The sequence below is a fragment of the Patiria miniata genome, unplaced genomic scaffold, assembly GCF_015706575.1.
Source record: "Patiria miniata isolate m_02_andy unplaced genomic scaffold, ASM1570657v1 HiC_scaffold_27, whole genome shotgun sequence".
Classification (NCBI taxonomy): Eukaryota; Metazoa; Echinodermata; class Asteroidea; order Valvatida; family Asterinidae; genus Patiria; species Patiria miniata.
Window position 1 is genome coordinate 83,744 of NW_024037066.1, and position 22,866 is coordinate 106,609.

Consider the following 22,866-nt stretch of genomic DNA (forward strand, 5'->3'; position numbering starts at 1 on the left):
TTACAGAGTGGAATCGCAATACATTTTTATGTGTTTGCACGGACCATTAAATAAAACATTAATTCATATGCAATTTGTGGCCAAAAGAGTCAGAAATTGCCTGACTTTTTACTGAAGTAGACTGATGCTAATCTTTCTCCATCAGTCATTTTAAGTTTCCCTTTTGAAATATGTCTTCATTCTATTCAACAGTTGCTGCTTACTGCAACTGGGCAATTCCGCAGTTACTCACGCTACATTTTTGAAGTACTTTTGAGTTTCCTTGGGCTGTAATTACCTTACTGAAAAGGTTTAATAACTGTTATCCAGAGTTGTAATGACTCGAGTCAATGACTCGACTCGAGTCCGACTCGAGTCACATTTTTTGGTGACTCGACTCGACTCGAGTCCCGACGGGTAAATGACTCGACTCGACTCGAGACACTACGAGCAAATGACTCGACTCGACACGAGTCCCTCATCAGAATGACTCGACTCGACTCGAGGAAGGCTAATAAGACTCAAGTCCCAAAATAAAAACAAAACTTACTTGCGAAAAATATTTGCAATGACTTACGCTGCGCTGTTCGCGTAATTTTTTTTCCTAGGAGGGTTAGGGGCAATGTCATGAATAATTCAGTTTTTCCTTTGAATCATTGCAAGACTTAGATTCTCGTTCTATGTTCCCCTTAATTTAAAATTATCTCAGTGATAAATTTGGAGAAGAAAAATAGCTGATGAAAATGAGCAGCGACGACGTGGATTCGAACCAGGGATCTTTGTATCCATAGCTCATCTCGCTATCCACTAGGCTACTGTGTGGTAGCTCGACGACAACCGTTCTTTGAAATGCTTTAATAATAATGTATTGTAACTAGTTGAGTAACTAACAACAATGCTGTTGATGTCATTGTCCGTTCTCATGGATTAACATGAATTATTCATGACATTGCCCCTAACCCTCCTAGGAATAAAAATTACGCGCGCCGTTCGCGTTGCCAGTTTTTGTTCACGTCACGTTAATGTTCGCGAATAATGTACGTTTATATACAGCGGCAGTCTGTTTCCTTCCTCCATAATGAAACAACAAACATACACCGTGTCGCGGACTCCCACCTTGTGGTTCTATAGCATGTAATGCTAAACCCGGAACCAGACTTAAAACGCATTTCTCAATCCGTGGTTTCATCATTGGTTTCGGGCGATTTTGAAGTTCTTGGTGGAATGCTGGCTAAATTCATGTCCCGATTTCACACACAAAAATGGATACGGACGGGCCCACCTTTAAATAATCAGAAACAGTTTTGTATAATGCAATTAGGTTTTAACGTTGTCAGCGATCAGCGAACAACAAAATCTAGACCCGAAGCCAAACCAGTTATAAGACCGAAGTTTCACATCTTCTTATCTGTGACGTGAGCTAGCAATGGAAACTGTTGGTTGGGTACCATACAGCATACTTTATGTCTTTGGATTTCCGTAATAGACTGGTGCCTTGTATTCTTTCTCTCTTGTGTTTGTTGCTTTTTATTGTAATTAAGTGTTCAAATATTTGTGACTCGAATTGACTCGAGCTAAATACTTGACTCGACTCGACTCGACTCGGCCACACTCTGTGACTCGACTCGACTCGACTCGACCTTGTTGACCTAATGACTCGACTCGACTCGAGTCACTTCTTTAAAATGACTCGACTCGACTCGAGTCACAAAAATCAGTGACTCGTTACAACTCTGCTGTTATCCCCATGGTAGATAGAGTAGACCTAGACCTACCTAAGCACCAATGATGACATCCAGAAAAATGTATTATGTCATGTTGTATGATAAACAAGACACACAAAATCGGTTACTCACGTTACATTTTCGTAACGTGAGTAACTGATTTTGTGCGTCTTGTTTATCATACATAACACATTTTTCTGGATGTCATCCTTGGTGCTTACATGTAGGTAGGTCTAGGTCTACTCTATCTACCATGGGGATAACAGTTATTAAACCTTTTTCAGTAAGGTAATTACAACCCAAGGAAACTCAAAAGTACATCAATAATGTACCGTGAGTAACCGTGGAATTGCCCAACTGCGTATTTTGCATTGAATGTCCCACGAAAAAACAGTGAACTTCATGATTCACACATGTATTTTGTACAGAGACAATATTGTATTGACTTTTTAGTGCACTGTTATTGGCTTGGCAAAGAAGGAAACACACAGCAATGAATGAGTGGGGACCACGTTCAGTAACGATCCTTACCTTCTGTTACTCCCAAGTAGAGGACACAGATGCATAGATCAACATTACACAATATACAGCATCAGTAACAATAGCAAACATTTAGGTATTAACACTTCAAATATCAAATATTTTTCGACCTCAATGCACATAACAGAGCAGGAAAATACAAGTACAACAAAGACACAAAGTTAAATCCATGTTGTTTAGACAAAAAAAAGGTTCGTATTACTTTACTTCAAAGAGGATGAAAATTAACCTATCGCAGTAGAATCACATGAACGCAGCTTGTGAAATATTGTCCAATTACATGATATACAAATGGACACGGAATGCGCAAAATCTGAGACAAACAAAACTTAACGTACAAAATTCCAGGGTAGTCGAAGGGACGTGGTTAACTCGCAAACGGCGCTACATGTAGGTCAATCGGTCAACTAGCCAACAACAACTCCTTCAAACACGTTCACTCCTTTGGGAGTATGGGCTCCGTGCACAAGTACCCCCTCAACGGTAAGAAAGGGAGAGTTGGGGGAGACCACCAGGAGGGACATTCGAACGCATTGCTGACGACGCCTGACACTCACGCAAAGACGCTATGGCTTTGCGCATTCAGAATAAATTTAGTTGTGCGTACTTTGTGCAATAGGTGCGCAAACCATTACGCATAGGGCAATTCCACACCAAAGTGGACATGACACCAAAAATTCAAATACATGTGACTTAAACAAATTTGGCATCAAATGAAAGCTAAAAGTTTATATTTTCAAGATTTGAAGTCAGAATTTTATTTTTGATACATTTCGGTACCAAAAAATAGGATTACGTAATAATCCTGTTTTAATCCTAAAAATGTGATTAATAGTGATATGAAAGTATTCTACCAATACACACACAAAAATATGTACTAATGCCATCAGTTTCTGTCATGAGAAAGTATTGGCCTTGAAAAACTGACTGAAACTTGTTTTTAATGTTTTGCGTAATTTGTTTCGCTTTAGTGACTTCTAATATTTCAGCCTTCGAAAATGTCCTTCCGTTACCGTGGAATTGCCCCATACGCAAAAAGCGCCCTCTCTTGTTCACGCAGGGAGCCCATGCAACTACACAGGGTCATCACCAAATGCAGTAAAATGCCTTGCCCAAGGACACAATCACAGTGAAGTTAACCTGGTTTGCTTCTAAACCAAACTCCTGACGATTTTATCACAAGACATATGTACAGGGTGTCCCAAAAAAATGCTCCACTCTCCTTTTTTTACAAATTCAAGCAAACCTGAATGCATAAATTTTCTTATTATGCATGGTAAGAATGCTATGTGTCTTGGTTGTTATCTACCAAAAAAAGTGAACAATTGTTACGTGTGGTTGATTTACAAATAGGTATTTTTAGTCAAAGTCCAATAAATGGACAATGCCATGGTTGGTTGGTTTTCTCTGGTATGCTTGATAACGACTGATGACTGGTCTTTCATAATAGCTACCAGGTAGAATTTTTGAAAAGCACACTTGACAAAAATCGACATTTTAAAATTGGTGATTTGAGTCCCCAGCGCAGTTGGCAAATGGAGGCGAGTTCATATTTAACCATTTCTGTCCCTAGTGGATTGATAGTATGATCCAATTTTTTTTGGTAGATAACAACCAAGACACATAGCATTCTTACCATGCATAATAAGAAAATTTATGCATTCAGGTTTGCTTGAATTTGTAAAAAAAGGAGAGTGGAGCATTTTTTGGGGGGACACCCTGTAGAGTTGTACAAGATTTTTGAAAAGAATCAACACTTTTGAAAACTTGAATGTTTTGCTCCTCACCAGTGTTCTGTTGTCCTCCTCTAGTCTCTTGGTGCGCTCCTTGACGTCATGCACAATGCTGGTCGATTCCATGTGCTGAGTGTCCACTTTGCCCTTGATGGCTCGCACTTCGTCCACCAAGGTTGTGGTTGCTCTCTCCAGCTGCTCCCTCAGCCGATTGGCCTCGTCCAAGTCGTTGCGAAGCTCAGCGATTCTAGCAGATTTAATACCACAAAACGACTTTTTAAACCAACTTGTTAAAGTTGAACAAGGTGCTATCAAAATCTGACGTTCTCAAAAGCCTTGTGACATCACAGCAAGTCTCTGCACTGAGATTCACACAAGTTGGACACATTGCAACTCTGGAAAATTTTGCAGAAAATGTTTTATGTCCTCACATGTTATCACATTCGCAATCCTGGCAGTATGAACCAGGCCTTAACTCTGAAGTTCATTCTTAACTGCCTGGACATATTTACCTAGGAAAGTATGTATATCCTCCAAATTTCAATACTTTGCCTTAAACCAACTTGAAAATTCTTTGCAACTGATGTAAAAGTGAGTATGTAAACACCGGCAATCATGGGCCTAAGACAAAAAGGTTAGTGCACAAACAATATGGGTACGTCCATAATTGACCGATAGTCCAAGATTGAAACTCATGTACAAAACCAATGAGAGCTGTTGCTAAAAAGTTACAAACAAGAACTGAGTAGGGGGTCCAGGATTGCTGGTGTTTACAAAGATGGGTGGGGTCAAATTCACCAGGGAAGATACATGTATGGGGTAGTCTCAGTGTGTGACAGGGCTGTAGTGTGAAAAGGCAAGGTTAGACACAAGCGGAGGACAAAATATCCAGGCCCAATACAAGGAGTTGCTTAGCAGGAAATACCTGCAAGCAAATTTATAAGCAATAAATAATTTGAAACCAGACACATGCAACACCTCTTGCATGACATGTTGGCACGTAACTTGTCTTCGTGCCAGGCAAATACTTTCAGAGCTTAGCAAAAGTTCAGTCTTGATATAGGAATAATTTAGGGCCCGTCTCGATTCATATCCAGGACGAGTTCTGGACAAGTTCTGGACATGTCCTGGGTATCTGGTAGAAGTTGCAGAACTCTGAACTTCCCCGCAATCTTCCCGCAATAAAGTTATCAGTATTGGTGAGTCAAGCAGTTGCTAATTAATATTTTCTGAAACACGTCCAGGACAAATGCAGAGCTTCTTCCAGACAAAGTGAATGATTCTACCCGCAGCTTATCCGGAATTCGTCACGGATATGAACTGAGACGTGCCCCTACTTACTTAGTTAGTTGCTGGTCTCTCCTGGCCACCAATTCTTGTTGGCTCCCCAGCACCGCTTGCTCCACCTGCTTGGTGTGGTTGACCAGCGCCCCTACGGCCGTCCTCTCGTCGGACACGCGCTCCTCGGCCCGCTTGAGCCTCGCTCCCAGCTGACCAATCAGATCGTTGCTGGACCGGATGCTGTCGGCGAGCTGCTGGCGGGATTGGCGCTCGCTCTGGATGGCTTCGTCTGAGCGCAGGTGCGACTGCTTCAACTCCCCTAGGTTAAGAATTTCATTTGTTATCACCATGAGTAAATGCCCTTTTGAATTCACACTATCCAAAATCTCTGTGTTCCACCCATGGTCAAACCTTCAGATTCGGACACCCCCTTTCACACAAGCAAAAACAAACAAATGGTTTCTACATGGATATGATATGCAACAGGTGTGTAATTCAGCCCTGGGGCCAATTTCACAGCGCTGCTAAGCGCAAAAATTTGTTTAACGCAAAAATTTGCTTAGCACAAAAAAAGTCTGGCTTATAAAAGCAGGTTACTAGCCAAAGCTCCATATGATGTGCTCGTGCTTGGTATTCGGCTGTTGTTTGCATACATGTAGCATGAAAATCACATGGAGTTTTGGCTGGTAACCTACTTTTATAAGCCAGACTTTTTTGTGCTAAGCAAATTTTTGTGCTGAGCAGCGCCGTGAAATTGGGCCCGGCCCTGGTCAGAACCAGGCTTAAGAGGCTGTACCGAGGTAGGAAAATGTATGACTGACCTGTGTATAAATCAGTGCAAGTGTGAACAGTTTGTGGACCAATGTTGATTGAACCCAGCTACACTGACGGTGGACCCTTGTTGATTTCAAAATGGGCAGATAAGTGTTAAAGGCCTTACACACTGTGTATTGTTTTACCAGAATTTTGCATCAGGGAGACATTGGGGGATGTAGATTTTAATCCTGGGTTTCACTCTTCACATACATAACGTCATAAGTAATGTATGGCCAGGAATTTGGAACCAAAATTGCCCACCTCAGACCAAGTGAAGTGCCAAGTGTTTGGGCAAATTTTGGAAATAACATGTCCTACAGGTACATGCTCGGCATGATATGGACACAAAAAAGAGTGCATACATGTACATGGTATGTACAGTGTTTTCCAAACAGGAGGAGTTTTAGGTGGGTTAGCCGCCCTGCCACTTTTTTAGGAGCAGGCCATCCTACTAAAATTCTATTCTAGCAAAATAGTTAGCACCTTATTGATTGTTACATCATCTAATTAACATTCCAGCTACATGCAACAACAAAGAAGAATTTAGACTTCATTGATACCTCTCATTACAGCGACTTTAGTTTTTTACTCGTTTCGTGTATACCACCCTGTTAAAATTGTGTTTACCATGTACAGATAGAACACTGTATGTGAGTAGTCATACATTTACACAAGAGTTCACACAACTGACTAACGTACAAAGTTACTTTTCCTATTACCTCTCAATCGGACGACTTCTTCCAGTAACGCCCGACATGACTGCTCAGACATGTTCAGTCTGTCCTCCACCTGTCGTAGTCTGTTCTCTGTGTAGTCCCCTGCATAGGCAGGGACCGCAGTGACGTTGGACAGCTGAGACCGGCGCCCGCCGAGGGGAATAATTTGGTTGTAGTCATTGGGCTGTGGAGTCTGGGCACCAGGCTGGTTGCTGGAAATGGCTGGAAGAGGGGCTGGCCCAAACTTGTTGAATAGCCTGTCAAAACATGATTTTTTTTTTATTTGATTCGATTTCTTTCCAAACATCACAAAATTTTAAATTCATGAACAATTAAATTAAACAGAATATACAACAAGCCTGATGAATGCTGGAGGCTGGCAGAAAGCCCAAGCTTAACATCTGGCCCAACCCCAGTGAAAAAAAAACAACAATTAAGGCCAAAAAAAAAATAGTCGGTCTCTGGTCAGACCGAAGTTCCGGAATTGATGCAGCGACGCTCTTTGCTCTTTGGTGCTCTTTGGTAAAAAAAAAATTGAGGAGGTGCGGCAACAGAGGGCGCTGTTGGAGCTACCGCGGAACATTTTGGAAGAAAAAAAAGAATGACGTGCATGGTTAAAATCGACGCGCGCGCTGACCGGAGACCGTTTTTTTTTTTTTTGGCCTTACACTTCATGTGCATACACCATGACTGAATACAACAAGTTTCAAATCCTTCACGGCTATTTTCAAAGTATTCTACTTGAGCTTTTTGTTCTGTTTTGTTTTGTTTGATTTTCCACCCATGTCAGGTCCCTTGGAGAAGGGATGCAGTATAGCCCAGGTTGGACGAAGTCTTCATTTCATTACAACTGACGTCCAGGATGAGAATTCTCTACATAAGACCACCCAAAATTTGGACCAGATTTTTGTTACGTTTTACCTCGTTACAGAAGCTTATTTCACGCCTTCATTTTCTATGTGTCCTTCTCTACTGATCCAGGGGTTCAGGAATTCCATATGTAATGCTGACCGACATTAATCAGGAAAATAAACTCTAAAGCAACGTTAAACTTGTACGTGTTTGTAGTCTCTTTTCATCAGTTTTATTCCCGAGTCGTACGTTATGTACATGTACGTGCGCACGAAAGCGCGCACGCACGCTAGCGCCCTCATTTGTTTAGTTTTGGTTGGAACCGTGACGTCACTCCAGCCAACCGATGTCACGAAAACGCTCAACCAATGACCAAAGCCGAAACATGTTTCTGGTAACTGGCGCGAAAACACGCTCGGTCATTGGATTAGCGACTGCGCCTTCAAGTAAGTGCGCGTGCGTATGAGGGTGGTTACTAAGCAAATCGCGCGTGCGCACTGCATATTCGCGCTGCATAGTCTGGCTCCCAGACCAGACGTGATATGAGCGCCGAGAATAATTGTCAGGTCTAGGGAACCAGACTACACGCTACACGGACGTACGTCATGTACGACTAGAATAGACTCGGCGGTGAGAAACTGATGAAAAGAGTCTACAAACACGTACAAGTTTAACGTTGCTTTAGAGTTTATTTTCCTGATTAAGGTCGGTCAGCATCACATATGGAATTCCTGAACCCAGCGGCCCAATAGATAAGGACACATAGAATACTACGACGTAAAAATTGGCTTCTCCAACAAGGTAAAAATATTGAAAATATTGGTCATAAATTTTATCGCCCGGTTTTGAGCACTTCATACCCTGGACTCCCTCTGTAACGTAGGGAGGAAAGGGAGTCCACCTGGGATAGGATGCAGTACAAAGTACCATGTGTTACAGCCCTATTAAAGCTGTAAACCAATCACGAGAGAGCCTTCTCCATTGCACGAAGTGTTACGTTATGAAAGGAGTCAATGTGTACAGACCTCGTTATTAATTATTGAAATCAATAGCAAGGCCGTAGGCACCGACGCTGCTGAACCAAAGCTAATCTCACAGCATCCGTTGCCATGTTACCAGGGACAAGGTACGCAATAAATTTGATAGAATCTCGTACCAATTATTAATTTCATCCACAGCCCGAATTTTGATGTACATTGTACATACCGTATAAAACCTCTTAATCTTGTCTGAAATTTTCTAAATAGCTTACAGGACCATTATCACTAATACACCAGGTTTAGGAGGACTTTGTGTGAATGACGAAGGTAGACCTGTCACAATTACTATGGGGCGTTCTCCCTTTCATTCATGTTGCCATTGGTTCCAGAGAGTTAACCTACTCACAGTGCCCTCTAGATATGTATATGTGTCTCTGACTCACTGTCCAACTGTCTGTGTCACTTGTGAAAATTTAAAACTGGTCTTTTGAAAATACTCAGAACTCTCACAGGTGTTTAAGCTGCACAGAAAAATGATGATCAACACGTCATCTTTCATTTTCTTTTCATTTTTTGGTGGGTTGACCATTGACTTTTCGAGAAATTCTCACCCAAAGAAGATGACCCCTATTTTTTCCCAAAGCAGAAAAGTAACCATCTTGAAAAACGATCCCACCACAACATGGCAAAATAGCACCACTTTCAAGCCCAATTGCATCCAAAAATTCTTTTAAAAATACTCAGAACTCTCACAGGTATTTAAGCTGCACAGAAAAATGATGATCAACACGTCATCTTTCATTTTCTTTTCATTTTTGGGTGGTTTGACCATTGACCTTTCGAGACATTCTAATCCAAAGACGACGACCGCTATTTTCTCCCAAAGCGAAAAAGTAACAAAAAAAATGATCCCTACACAACATGGCAAAATTGTGCCACTTTCGAGCCCAACTGCATCCACAATGCTCAGAATTGGAAGCCTCAAGTCCGGGACAGAGGTTCATTGCCATATCTCTTCAATTCCTCAGTTGTATAGCTCTCGGAGCTCTCTTATTTTACATTGAGGGTAGGGTCTATAACTTTTATTTATGAGCTTTGAGGATGGGTTTAGGCCTATTCAAAGGTGTGCACCCCTAAACTCCACCACCATGGCATTTACATAGATAATAGGATTACATGCATTCATTTAGGTATAGTCAGCAAGCCAAAATGTAGGCTACATAAAGTCAACTCAGGGAAAGCTCCCAGATGTTAACCAACAGGAGATAATCTCCCGGAGCTTAGCCTTCTGACCAGATGCTTATTTCACAGTGCTTCTTAGCATAGAGATGCGCTAAGCACATAAAATAAGCAAGGCATTCTGGCAAAATGAGACAGAACTGCGCCGGGGTCAAAATGAGGGTTTGCAGGTATTAGGAAAGAGAACAGAATTCTCCTTTCAATAACATTTGTTGCACTTCAGTCGGACATTCTGTCAACAAGTTATGGTAGTTTAAAGCTCGCATTTACCGACATTTAAAAACAAGTAAAATACTGAGAAAAGGCCTTTAAAGTGTCGAGTTTTGTATTCGTAAATTTGAATGATGCCAATTGTTTTCCTAAAACAAAACCTTTCATTCAACAATTGTTATACTATTTCTTTTCACTTTGTGTAGTAGACTTATATCAAAGATTACAAATATCAATAAATCTGAAAAATCAACAACAAAAATCACCCTCATTTGGTTTTTTGTATTTTTCTCCACTACAGCCTGTGCCCAGTTCTGTCTCATTTTGCCATTGGTTTAATACCGGTACTGCTATGCAAATCATAAATTTGTTAAGCAATATTTCTCTGCTAAACAGCAGGCATGCAACTTGGAAGTAACACGCACAAAAATAAGGAAATCTTTAAAAGACTTTGTACAGTGTTTTTCTTTAATGGCATAAGTGTGAAGTGAAAAACGAGGAAATCAGCTGATCCGAGGAAAAGTTGCATGCCTGCAAACAACTGCATAAAAATGCCCCTGAGGAAGGGAAGGATTAAACTATTCTATATTGAAAGACAGCTTACCCCGCATCTCCATCAATAAAGCTTTGCCACATCTTGGCTGACGCTATACGGCTACATGTACAGTGTGTTAATCAGTCACACGCACGGTCCACGGAGCAAACTCACCACTGAATACACTGTCAAAATATAAAGCATGTACAAGCTACAGTTTTGGTTTTCATCAAAAACATGTCAGTCACAAGGCCCCCCCCCAAAAAAAATTCACTAGGTTATCTTTCGATTGAAGCAGGATTTGAACCCACGACCATGTCAACACCAGAGTGCTTTTCCAACTGAGCTCTTCAACTTACTGTACATATGCTGATGTCTCTTGATTTCAAAATTCGGTTTTGCCTTTCATCTACATTTTTTTCTATAAATACTGCGTACACCGTGCCCTCTGGAGACATGCACACAATAGGGAACAAAAGATTGTATACGTCTCCACAGGGCAATGAATACGTCTCCACAAGGTTTTCACAAAATAGATATGGATTTTACTTAAAAACTAGGAATTTCCACGGCAAGTTGATCTGTCGCAAACATGGCAAATGGTAGGGTTTTAGAAAAAGGGATATTAAATCCGAATTTCAGCCAAGGAAATTAATTCTGGTTAAAATAAGAGCATTTTGAAACTGTACTTTCAAACTCGAAAACTTTAGTACACGAGAACAAAGAAATGTCTCCACAAGCATACAAATTATGTAAAATATATACAGTTGTGGTCTCTAAAATTTGTCTTGTCTCTGTTCACAGACACGCATCAGAAGCTGGATAGCTCATTTTGGTATGGTAGAACACCTGGATTTGGTTTCCGATGTTGCAGGTTCCAATCCCACTACACTTTCTTGAACTGATTTTCAGTCTTCCAAGTAACATGGCCGGTTCCTAGTCATATTCAGCAGAAAAATAAACGTGAAAAGTGACTTTTCAGCAAGTACAGTTTATGTATTCCTGCCGCAAATTAAAAAAATGTCAAGTACATTTCTACTCAAAAAAGTTGTAACTTTCATGTCAAATTTCATTTGCCCTTACATTTAGCATGAATTACAATTAGCCTTTATGATCAGTTATTTCCTAGTATGAGCGCACAAGTTCACATTCATGTACCAAAAATATGCCCGCCCCTACATGTAAATGTAAATTGACTTAACATCAGACAACACAGAAAAATGTTCCAACCAGAATAATTTTATATTACATTTTCCCTTCACCGACTTATCGTTTTAAAAAATAAACCCTGCACACTCACTACCAGTGCGTCATTATTTCAAAGTCCTAAATTCACAACACAACGCCCCAGGTGCAATCTGCGCGATATCGCACAGTACGCGCGACGCGCGCGCCAATCTCCATTAAAGGAGTTGTTTACATCTTATTCCCGAGCTGGACACACCATTATTTAGCTAAAGGGGTGTTTCAAAAAATGAAGTGAACCTGTTGAACAAAATCGTGTTTTATTTGACAGAAAAGTTTGATTTTTTTTTGACCGAAAAGGTATTTATGAATGGGAATAAATATGTGCTTGGTCGGTATTAATCACTCTGTTTAAGACCGCTTGGAGTCTGGGTCAGTGTTTCCCCTGCCCATTGAAACATGAGGTGGCCCACCTCGCTACTTTTAGTGACCACCTCGCTCAATTTTTGCCAATATCACCACCTCGCTGTGAAGATTTACAATAAAGGAAATATCAATTGAAAAAAGATCATTTTGAGTAATATATGAGCGTTTTCCTTTACCTCCAGTATCAAGAACTCACAGTTTCGATGTGTTTTTGGAATCATCGCGCATTTCTGTGAGTGTGCTGCATTCTTTTCAGTTTGCAGACTGCATAAATTTCGTTTCAATCATCTTGTTACCACCTCGCCCAGTTCATTAGCCAGGGGAAACACTGGTCTGGGTGCTGATAATTACCCAAGCGGTCTTAAACAGAGGGATTAAAACCTCCAAAGCACACATTTATTCCCCTATTACAAGATAATTTATGGTGGTACTGGTTTGCTACACACAGGCAGGATTCAGAATGCCGACCGAACCGAGCTCAAGAAAATACATAATTGCAATCAATATCTGGCAATATCCTTTGAGGCGGCATATTTTTCCTGATATTACCTTATTCCTGCATCATGTCCACGGCCTAGCCAATATAACGGCCATGTCACGAGTCCTCAACTGAGTTCAGCACAATGACAATAAGCTGGTTTTATTGATTTTCTTGTTGCACATTGTGTTCCGTACATGTGTACACAACTTGCATCGAGGGGGGGTTTTGGTATACTGGCCGTGTCTGGGCGCAAGAGAAATTGTTGAACAGCACAGGTGGGTAGCCATGGAAACTTGGCCACCATAGCGATGCGATGAGTGTTTCTTAAAAAGGTCGGGTTAATTTAATAAAACATGCAAAACGTGGGTGGGAATTAGCTTGCTCACGAAAGTATCATAATTTCAGTACGTGGATATTTTTTTTTACTAAATTCTGGTTTTTGGTGATCTTCAAAATTTTACATCTTTTTTTAAAGGGGGGGGGGGCAGCTGCTTTGTAAAAATTTAAAAAAAAAACAACCTTGTAAAACAACTGCAGCTTGCAATTTTGTAATTTTTCACAGAGCCGCCTCCACCCCCCCCCCCCCCCCAAATGGATTGAAGAAAACCAAAAACCAACATTTAGTTTTTAGGGGTCAGTATTTTATGGCAAATATTTTATTTTACACTGACCGATTTAAGGTTTTGTGTTCATAGATGCTGGAAAAACCAAGAAGAAAATGCTGTTCTTGTACGTCAGATGAAACAGAGCAATTTATAGACATCTGGGAATTGTTAGGTCAGGGAACCAGACGAACCTGGCTTGCACCTGTTCACGGATGTGTAACGGCAACCTCGTTCCCCATGGGTACGATCCTGCTGCGCCATGTTGTTTCTTATCATGCCTTGCGCGATCTTAACCCCTGGAATTGTGTAATTTAAATGTGTCAAAATAATTTAAATGTGTCAAAATTAGGCTGCAGTTTATCCGTTTTACGTGCCGACGCCATCTTTAAAATGTTAAAAGTTGTGATTTTGAAGAATCAATCCTTTCAAACAAAATGTTTGGACGTTGCGTTATTTAGCAAAGATTTGTATTAAATGTACGTACCCCTTTCGTCCCTTTACAACCGAAGATACAGGGTTTTTTTTAGCGAAAAACGAGGCTGCCATGACCCATATTGTACAGGCATCGCGACTTTTGAATAACACATTTTTTTTATACGTTACGTTACGTGCAAAGCACGCAAGCGCATTATGGGCGCACCCGGCGTGCAATCTTCGAAACGCACGTGCAGAACGCTGTGAATAGCAAATCAGCGTCATTTACGTCGTCATCACGGCCAGGGGTTAGTATAAGGAACGCGCACCCGCCCATGGAGTCGAGGCTGGTGTAACGGATTGCAAACAAAATATGGACTACCAGTAACTAAATTTGGTAAATTTGGGGCAATATTTGAAAAAAGGGTCAGTTTTTTTTCAGCCATGCTTGAGACTATTACTCATTAACAGACTTACAGTCAAGTAAGGTATTTCACAATAATTTTGGTAGTTTTGTTTTTTTGATATGTAAAAATGTTGTATATTGCCTTTAAAGGGTAACATATTTGCAAACATCAAAAAACTAAATGATCAAATTATCACGAAATATCTTACTGGATTGTTAGGGAATGACATTCTAAAACACCCTGTAAAATCGTGGCTCCTGGTGTGCTGACTTTTTCAAGAAAATTGGTATTTTTCCAACGCTGGTCGGCCGACCAGCGTTGGAGAAAACTGGCTTTTTTTCCAAAAACTGCTCTTAATTTTTCATTTAAGTGGTATTCCGCATTTTCTTTGCAATTGATTACACACCTGTGAAGTGGTACAAGCCTGCGGGACTGATGCTCAGACTACAAGAACATGATGTTTTTCTAGTTTTTTTCTAGCATCTTCAAGCCCAAAACGTGAAACAAGTCAGTTTAACAATATTTACTATTGTAACATTCTAATCCCTCAAATCCATTTACTACTGAAAATTGCAGCAAGAGCAAATGTTGTACATTCCCTTTAACTTCATAGATGATTGATGAAAATGGTTACACTACCGATAGAGTAAAATTCAGAGTGAAATTACCGACGGCTTGGTGGCAATAAAACCTCTCTCCAGTGATGTTCATCATGTATTTATGACCAAACTGGTAATGGCGGTGGTAAATTAAACATAGAAAATTAAAGAGACTCTGCATCCTGGAACAGCCCAATTGGGCAACAAAACGCGCTTTGAACGAAATTATGTTAATTGGAAAGAACACTTAAAAATAGGATATAAACATCCACACAACTATCCTTTAGAAACTGGGCGTTTTTGTGTTATTCCTGTATTATGCGAGCGAGAATGACTTTCGGGGTCCACTTTTGCGACCCCAAAAAGTCGAGCTGTTTGGGTAATAGTTTTGATTTCATCCGTGAAGTGTTCGCCTTTGTGGACATGTAAGAAACCACGTATCGTGCATTGGTGATTGGTCACCGCTGTTCGCTAGAACAGAGCTGAATAGACACACACAACGTTTACGTGTATATCGTACTGAAAGCGACACGAAAAACGTTGTACTTCGTTGTGTCCGATGTAAACAACCATTTTTTCCCCGTCTTTTCTAGGGAACGGTAAGACATTAGGTTGGTTTCCTTTCAATCAGATGTTGAAATAGGAAAAGTAAGCAATCCAAAACATATGAAATTTTTGGGGATTTCAGGACCTAGTGCCCCTTTAAGATTATAAGTTGGTAATAGAAAGGCAAACGCTTGCAGAACCGGCTCAATTCCCTACCCCTGAAAAATCTCGCAAACAATTTGCTTGCGGACTTGCGGATGGCTGAATAAAAACATCAGTCCATGATATAAGGCCAAATAAAACCAAACAAACATGTTTAGCGTCCCCGCCCGCTTCCTTTATGGAGGCCGCCTCCTTTTTTTTTTAACCGAAAAAAATGAAAAATGTTTAACAGTATTACAGTGACATCATATTGGCCTCTTTGTCTGTTGCCTCTAGCCCATATAGTCCTTAAGCTGGTATGTCACTTCCTGAGTCCAAGTGCTGGCAATTTAAAAAAAGGTGGCGGCCATCTTGAAAAATAGCCCGGTCGGGCGGCCATTTTAGAGGGGAAAAAAGGGAAAGATTTCCATAGTTCACTCAACACCCTGTGTACAAACCCTATGAGATTGGACTGAAAAATTCTAAGTGTTTTCTAAGAAAATGCTTGTATTTTCTCACTGCTCAAATTGACTTTGATGACATGAAATTGCTATCTGGGGGCTTGTTAGTCAATACAGAGGAAAATTAGTGAATTTCGTATATGGAAATCTTTCCAAAAAAAGAAAGAAAAAGGGCCTCCTCCTTCCTTTTATTCAAAAAGGCAAGATGCTAAACATGTTTTGTTTTTACTTGGCCTAAAACTTAAAGAGGCTAAGTGAGTCAAACGACTGTACTGAAGGGTTGTTGGACTGGTTGTTTCAGGTGCCAGTCTTCTTCCTTGTATCGCAGTGGCTATCAGCCATAACGCGATTTCCAAATGCTATCAGTGCAGAAATGTCTGGTTCCCTAACGTACATACTATTATAAATACTGAATGTCAGGATTTTTGGCAGCTGAAACCAGACTATATAGTAGGCCTACTGTACTGACAGAATGGTTCTCGGACTTTATTTCCCTTTTTAAAAAAAAAAACTGATTTCAAAGAAGAAAATGAACTGTACCTAAATAAAAAGAACGATTCAATTAAAACTAAAACATCTAGGCCTAAGTAATGCCAACTATTGAAGAAGAACAAATTGGCGGGGCCAGGGCTGCCGTAACGATAGCCACTACGTTCTTGGGAAAAATTCCCAATAGGTCTATCTGGCCATCACTGTATGACTATAATGAGACTGGTCTGAAAGTTTTTTCAGTATGATACTATAGGCCTACTTCAATATTTTTCCTCCAAAATTTGACTTTTTAGGCCATATTATCACTTTCTAATGGCTGATTTTTTTTAAAGAGGTTGTGAAATGCTCGAAGACATTTCCGTCATTTTTCGGGTATATGTAGTCTAAGGTGTGATGAAATAAAAACGACTATTGTTTCTGTCATGAAATGAGTACAAAAGGTACTTTTGAGAGCTGTTTTTCAGGTCCAGTTTAAAAGTGTGTAAAAGTCGTCGTTGCGGGCAGCAAACAAAACACAGTAAATCATGACGTAATAAACAGGACTCGTGTATGCTACTGTGCATCGGGAGTCCTGCTTATTACGTCATGATTTACTGTGTTTTGTTTGCTGCCCGCAACGACGACTTTTACACAGTTGCACGTTCGGGTCGAAACTGGACCTGAAAAACAGCTCTCAAAAGTACCTTTTGTACTCATTTCATGACAGAAACAATAGTCGTTTTTATTTCATCACACCTTAGGCTACATATACCCGAAAAATGACGGAAATGTCTTCGAGCATTCCACAACCTCTTTAATGATCGATTTTCACTCACGCCCCGAATTTCATTTTTTTGATATTTTAAATTTTTTTTAAATTGTTTTCTGAAAGTTTTTTTTTTCTTAAAAAGGGCATTTTTTACAAGTCCGAGTAACTAGAACTTTACGGATCGCTTTTTTAACATTCTACTATCGCCCGACCATGTCCAAATGTTAAAAAAGCAATCCGTAGAGTCCTAGTTACTTGGACTAATTTTTTACAGGGGGATGGGGAGGGGAAGCGCATAATTTTTTTTATGCAAAGAATACATCGTCCAACCTGGTATTAAATCAAAACATGGTAAACCGAACGAAAATAACCACAATGATACTTTGTAGTCTTTGATAGAGTTTTGAAAGTATTGATCATGTCGATAATAAAAAATTAGCCTACCCATCATCTGATCATCCCTGAGCTGATGAGGCTGGGCGATCATGCGTCCATGCACACTGAAATTTTCTGATGTGAACTGTGAGTGTGATGCCTTTGACTTTGAAGTTCGAGACCATGCACAACTATCGTTCAAAACTATAGAAATAGTATGAGCCGATATTGCTGATAAGTAATATTGCTAAAGATTGAAAAAAGAACAGTGAGACCAGTCACTCACTTAGAATACAGCACGGTCTGTCACTCAGCAACACACGTTTTGCAGGCAAGCAAGCTAACGTTAGGCGCCTGAAATTTACGCTATAATTTATAAACTCACCGGTCAACTCGCAATTTGTTTTCCGTTCATTCACGGCGTATACCAACCTCGTCCCCGAGGACGGGCATACTTATTGAACTCGTTGGAGCATACTGCTCGACAACTTGGCAAGGAGGTTGACAGCGTACCCCGTATCGTGGGAACGAAAGGGCTATTTTTGATTGGCTGATCTAATCACATGTCTTTTTGTTTCTTAATGATGAACTATTGGAGGCGCCCTGCTTTGCACATTCCTCATGATGTATGCGATTCCACTACCTCGAATTCTCTGGCAAGAGCATTTGGGGGGCCATGAACTTGAATTGAGGGTTTGTGAAAAAAAAAAAAAGATGGATGGAAGCGGTGAACAGGACTGCAAGTGTGGCAGTGCCAAGTATTACTTGTGTATTTTTATAGTGTATTAAATAGGAGTAGCTCCCCTTAGAAACAGAAAATCATTTTAGTTTTACTTAAGATTCCCCCCTCCTTTCTTGGTAGTGTGTCCCCCTGGTTGTTTACTTTAGCCCACATGTTCCCCCTATAAAAGCTGCCACATGGTCAAGCCACACTTTAATCAACCAGCAGACCCCAACAGAGACAACTTCATAGTATTTATATATCCTCCTAACTGGAGAGCGGCCTGTCCTGTTTGAGCTCTGTCTGCTCGAGTCATTTGGTGAGTTTTCTTTTGTATATTGTCTACTTTTCATTTATCATGTATAATTATTATTAGAAATATAGTGCAGTTTTCTTTTGAAAGTTTGTTAGCTTTGAATTGACTCTGGTCAGTTTAGATCTTTGAGAAAGCTCCAGTTTGAAGTTTTCTTTTACAACTTTTGGATTTACTTTTGTTTCCATTTATTATTTTACTTAAGACACTAGTGGTTTTTTACTTCTTTTCATGATGATTGATTTGTTCCTACTGTATATAATAAGGAAGCTTTAGTCTTTTCAATGAAACCGGTCTCTTTTGAGTTCTTTTGAGAAAAGTTTCTTAGTTCTGTTTATTTTCATTAACCTTGGTTTACTTAAGGATAGATTTTTTGGCCTTGTTTTATTACTAAGAAAGGTTGAAAGTTCATTTGCATTCTAGATTTTCATGTTTTCTTGTACATTTTCTTAGAATTAGATTTAGAGATTTTCTTAAATTCGTCACCATGTGCTTTAGCTTTTCATTGCAATTTCTTTGTTCTCATTTAACTCACATGGCCTGTGTATAGGATGGTGCCACTGGACTTGTTTTATTACTTGCTAATCCTTCACTTTGGGGATTAGTGTCTCCCACTTCCTTTGGATCATATTACAGCTTGTTTATTGCTTATTGAATATTCATTAGATCATTTCCTTATATGTTTTCTCTTTTTGTATTTTCTTGTTTACAGACTTTATTCCTGCTTGAATGTTCTTTGAAAGATCCACTATTCACACTGTGTTGGTTTTAGATTTTAGGGTTTAAGTCTCAATTTTTTTTTTTTTTGGTTTTAGTCTTTGGTTTTTAGGTTTTATTCTTTGCTTTTAGTTTCTGGTTTTTGGTTATATAAGGTTCTTGTGAATAAATTCTTTTTTGGTCTTTTTTTTGTTTGAAATCTAGAATTCGTCTCTGGTCTCTATTAATTCAATTTCCTCACGACTCTTCCCTTCAAAGATCCTGAGTTTAGTTTAGTTTTGTTAGTTAATCCCCATAGAGTCTTAGTTTGTGCGAGTTCCCCCAAGTGTGTCATTTTTCACGGTTACACAAGCTTGTATTTCTGTGAAACCTGGATGCAATTGGACCCTAAACTGAATTGCTATAAGCCAACTAAAATTTCCTTTCAAAAGAGGGCGTGCTTCAGAAAAAGCGGTCACCACTGCACAAGAAAAAAACTATTTAATTTAACTTAAATTCTACTGAAAACCTGCCGAACTACTGAACAAAACATCGCACTCGTTGTGTGGACGATAACCCAAGAAATACCTGGGTTTTTACTGAGTGTTGACAACAATTCTTTAGGTGGGGACCATTATTATTTTGTGTAGCGCGCCCTCTTTTGAAAGACAATACGACACGAATTAAAGTCAACTTATAAAATGTATATGGAAACAAAACAGCACACTCGTTTTTCGGACGATTACTCAAGCAAATAGTTGTTACATTATATCGAAATGTCTTATATTAATTTCATGTGACATGTAACACAATTCTGTTGCGTAACGGGAGAAATTGTCAAATAATAAAACATAATGTAACTAAACCAATGTAGTGGGTTAAACGCGAAAAAAAAAAAGAAACAAGGCGAATTTAAGTCAACTTTCATGACTCGAAAACATCAAACTCTCGTTTTCAGACGATCAAATACTAACTATTAATCGAAATTTTAGGTACTAATTAAGTGTGATGTGTTGCACAATTCTGTTGAAAATCCGTAGAAATCGTCAAATTTAAAAAAAAAATACTAAATGCGAAAAACGCATATGCGCATATGCCATTCGCCGTTCCGGTGTGGACGGTAATTCTGTCCCCCGTTAAAAGTGTCCGGCGGGACATTACCTAGGTAAAAGTGTCCTCCCCGGCCCGTTAATTCTGTCCCCCTTCAGGTAATTCTGTCCCCTCCAGGTTTTTTTGTCCCCCTAGTTTTGCAACGCAGAAGGAGTTCTCTATATTGTTTTCATGAATTCACTCTACAAGGTATACATTTTTTACTCTTTAGTCTGCCCTTCATGAAGATGAAAAAAAACCAACTCTTTGGTCTCTTTCTTAGATGTGAAATGTGAACACAATGTTTCGATCGATTCGGAGTACGGTGTAGCCCTATTCTACGGTGGACGCCTCAATAATATAACGCCTACTTGGATTGGTCTGCGTTCCCATCGTAGCGCGTAACGAAATATCCTATTACAGTAGTTGAATTTCTTTTGTGTAGCGGGCTCCACATTATGTACACATTATGCGATAAGCGCTGCCACAATTCTTGCAGCATGTACTTGCGGCGATGCGCGCTCACGAACACGACTCGTAATATCATCGCATGGGTGATACTTGCACGGGGACACATTTACCAGGGGGACACTTTCAACGTTGGGCAGGGGGACATATTTACCAGGGAGGGGGACAGATCTACCTAGGTAAATGTGTCCCCCGGACAGATTAACCGGGTCACAAACCGGTAATTTGTCCGGGGAGACACATTTACCAGCTTGATTAATTGACGTTTTTTCATGAAATGAAATCTGATGATGCCAAACATCAGTTGTTGGCCCGAAATCGGGTTTGGTGGTTGAGATCGAGACCACTATTATAGAGGGCGCGCCACATAAATAGTGGTCTCAACAACGCATCAATACGGATGCTGCACAAGTAAAGAAAAAGAACAACCTCGTTTCCGATGAACTACTCAAGAAATTCAAAATGGATTAAATTGAAATTTCGTGCAATTAGTTTTCACGATGTGTAGCATGAGTAGTTTGAATGGCATGAGAAACCGTGAAGCTATAAATACAATATGATCGTAACAATCTAGTGTTTTAAACGTTAAAAATCCATGTTAACTTCCATTAGGATTGTATTTGTTGCAAATAAAATCCTGTATTGTTACGGTCGTAATAGCTTAATTAATTGACGTTTTTTTCATGAAATGAAATCTTATGATGCCAAACATCATGACAAATGAGTGTACGAATATTCATTTTAATGTAACGTGTATTTCTTGAGTTGTTGGCCCGAAATCGGGTTTGGTGGTGGAGATTGAGACCACTATAATAGAGGGCGCGCCACATAAATAGTGGTCTCAACAACGCATCAATACGGATGCTGCACAAGTGAAGAAAAAGAACAACCTCGTTTCTGATGAACTACTCAAGAAATACAAAATGGATTCAATTGAAATTTCGTGCAATTAGTTTTCACGATGTGTAGCATAAGTAGTTTGAATGGCGTGAGAAACCGTGAAGCTATAAATACAATATGATCGTAACAATCTAGTGTTTTAAACGTTAAAAATCCATGTTAACTTCCATTAGGATTGTATTTGTTGCAAATAAAATCCTGTATTGTTACGGTCGTAATAGCTTAATTAATTGACGTTTTTTTCATGAAATGAAATCTTATGATGCCAAACATCATGACAAATGAGTGTACGAATATTCATTTTAATGTAACGTGTATTTCTTGAGTTGTTGGCCCGAAATCGGGTTTGGTGGTGGAGATTGAGACCACTATAATAGAGGGCGCGCCACATAAATAGTGGTCTCAACAACGCATCAATACGGATGCTGCACAAGTGAAGAAAAAGAACAACCTCGTTTCTGATGAACTACTCAAGAAATACAAAATGGATTCAATTGAAATTTCGTGCAATTAGTTTTCACGATGTGTAGCATAAGTAGTTTGAATGGCGTGAGAAACCGTGAAGCTATAAATACAATATGATCGTAACAATCTAGTGTTTTAAACGTTAAAAATCCATGTTGACTTACATTAGGATTGTATTTGTGGCAATTAAAATCCTGTATTGTTACGGTCATAATAGCTTGATAATTTGACTTTTTATTATGAAATGAAATCTTTTGATGTCAAACGTCGTGACAAATGAGTGTACGAAAATTCATTTGAATATAACGTGTATTCAGTGGCGTAGCCAGGAATTTTTTAGTGGGGGGGGGGGGGGCGCTTGGGGGCCTGGAACGTTTTATGGGTGGGGGGTTGGGGCGTCATGTAGATCAATGATAATTTTTTTAGAAACTAGATTCTAGAACCGTGCCTGGATGGCCTATGTGGCGCTGTTAATTGCAGAGATAATGAGTTTTCTTGTATCCGGTATCCATCATCCTAACTTTTATCATGCACTTACTCTTGGCCACATTTTAAGGAATTTTTTTCATATACATTTCATAAGCTACGATCTTTTATTACTCGAATGGGACTCATTATTAACAGTTTCACTCGTACCGTACCCACCGCCCTGTTTGCAGGGTCAGGGCGGCGGGTACGAGTACGATACGAGTGAAATTAACAGTTTGCTTCAATATGGGATCAGCCAAT

The 22,866-nt window shown here is 39.7% G+C and overlaps 1 protein-coding gene across 8 annotated transcripts in view; it reads right to left on the reverse strand.

The window, feature by feature from the left end:
• LOC119734339 (golgin subfamily A member 6-like protein 22) overlaps window positions 1-17,999 on the reverse strand; it is a 58,618-nt gene extending 40,619 nt beyond the window's left edge. For 2 of the 8 annotated variants that reach the window (XM_038207793.1, XM_038207791.1), the window contains exons 1-5: window positions 17,555-17,986; window positions 10,675-10,790; window positions 6,793-7,046; window positions 5,318-5,576; window positions 4,031-4,223 (exon numbers count right to left, since the gene is read on the reverse strand). In XM_038207793.1, coding sequence (XP_038063721.1) covers window positions 4,031-4,223; window positions 5,318-5,576; window positions 6,793-7,046; window positions 10,675-10,706 — 738 coding nt within the window. In that variant the 5' untranslated portion in view covers window positions 10,707-10,790; window positions 17,555-17,986. Of the gene's footprint in view, window positions 1-4,030; window positions 4,224-5,317; window positions 5,577-6,792; window positions 7,047-10,674; window positions 10,791-17,554 lie in introns of all 8 variants that reach the window. The other 6 variants (XM_038207789.1, XM_038207788.1, XM_038207790.1 and 3 more) reach the window with 6 other exon arrangements.
• Between the last annotated feature and the right edge of the window lie 4,867 nt (window positions 18,000-22,866).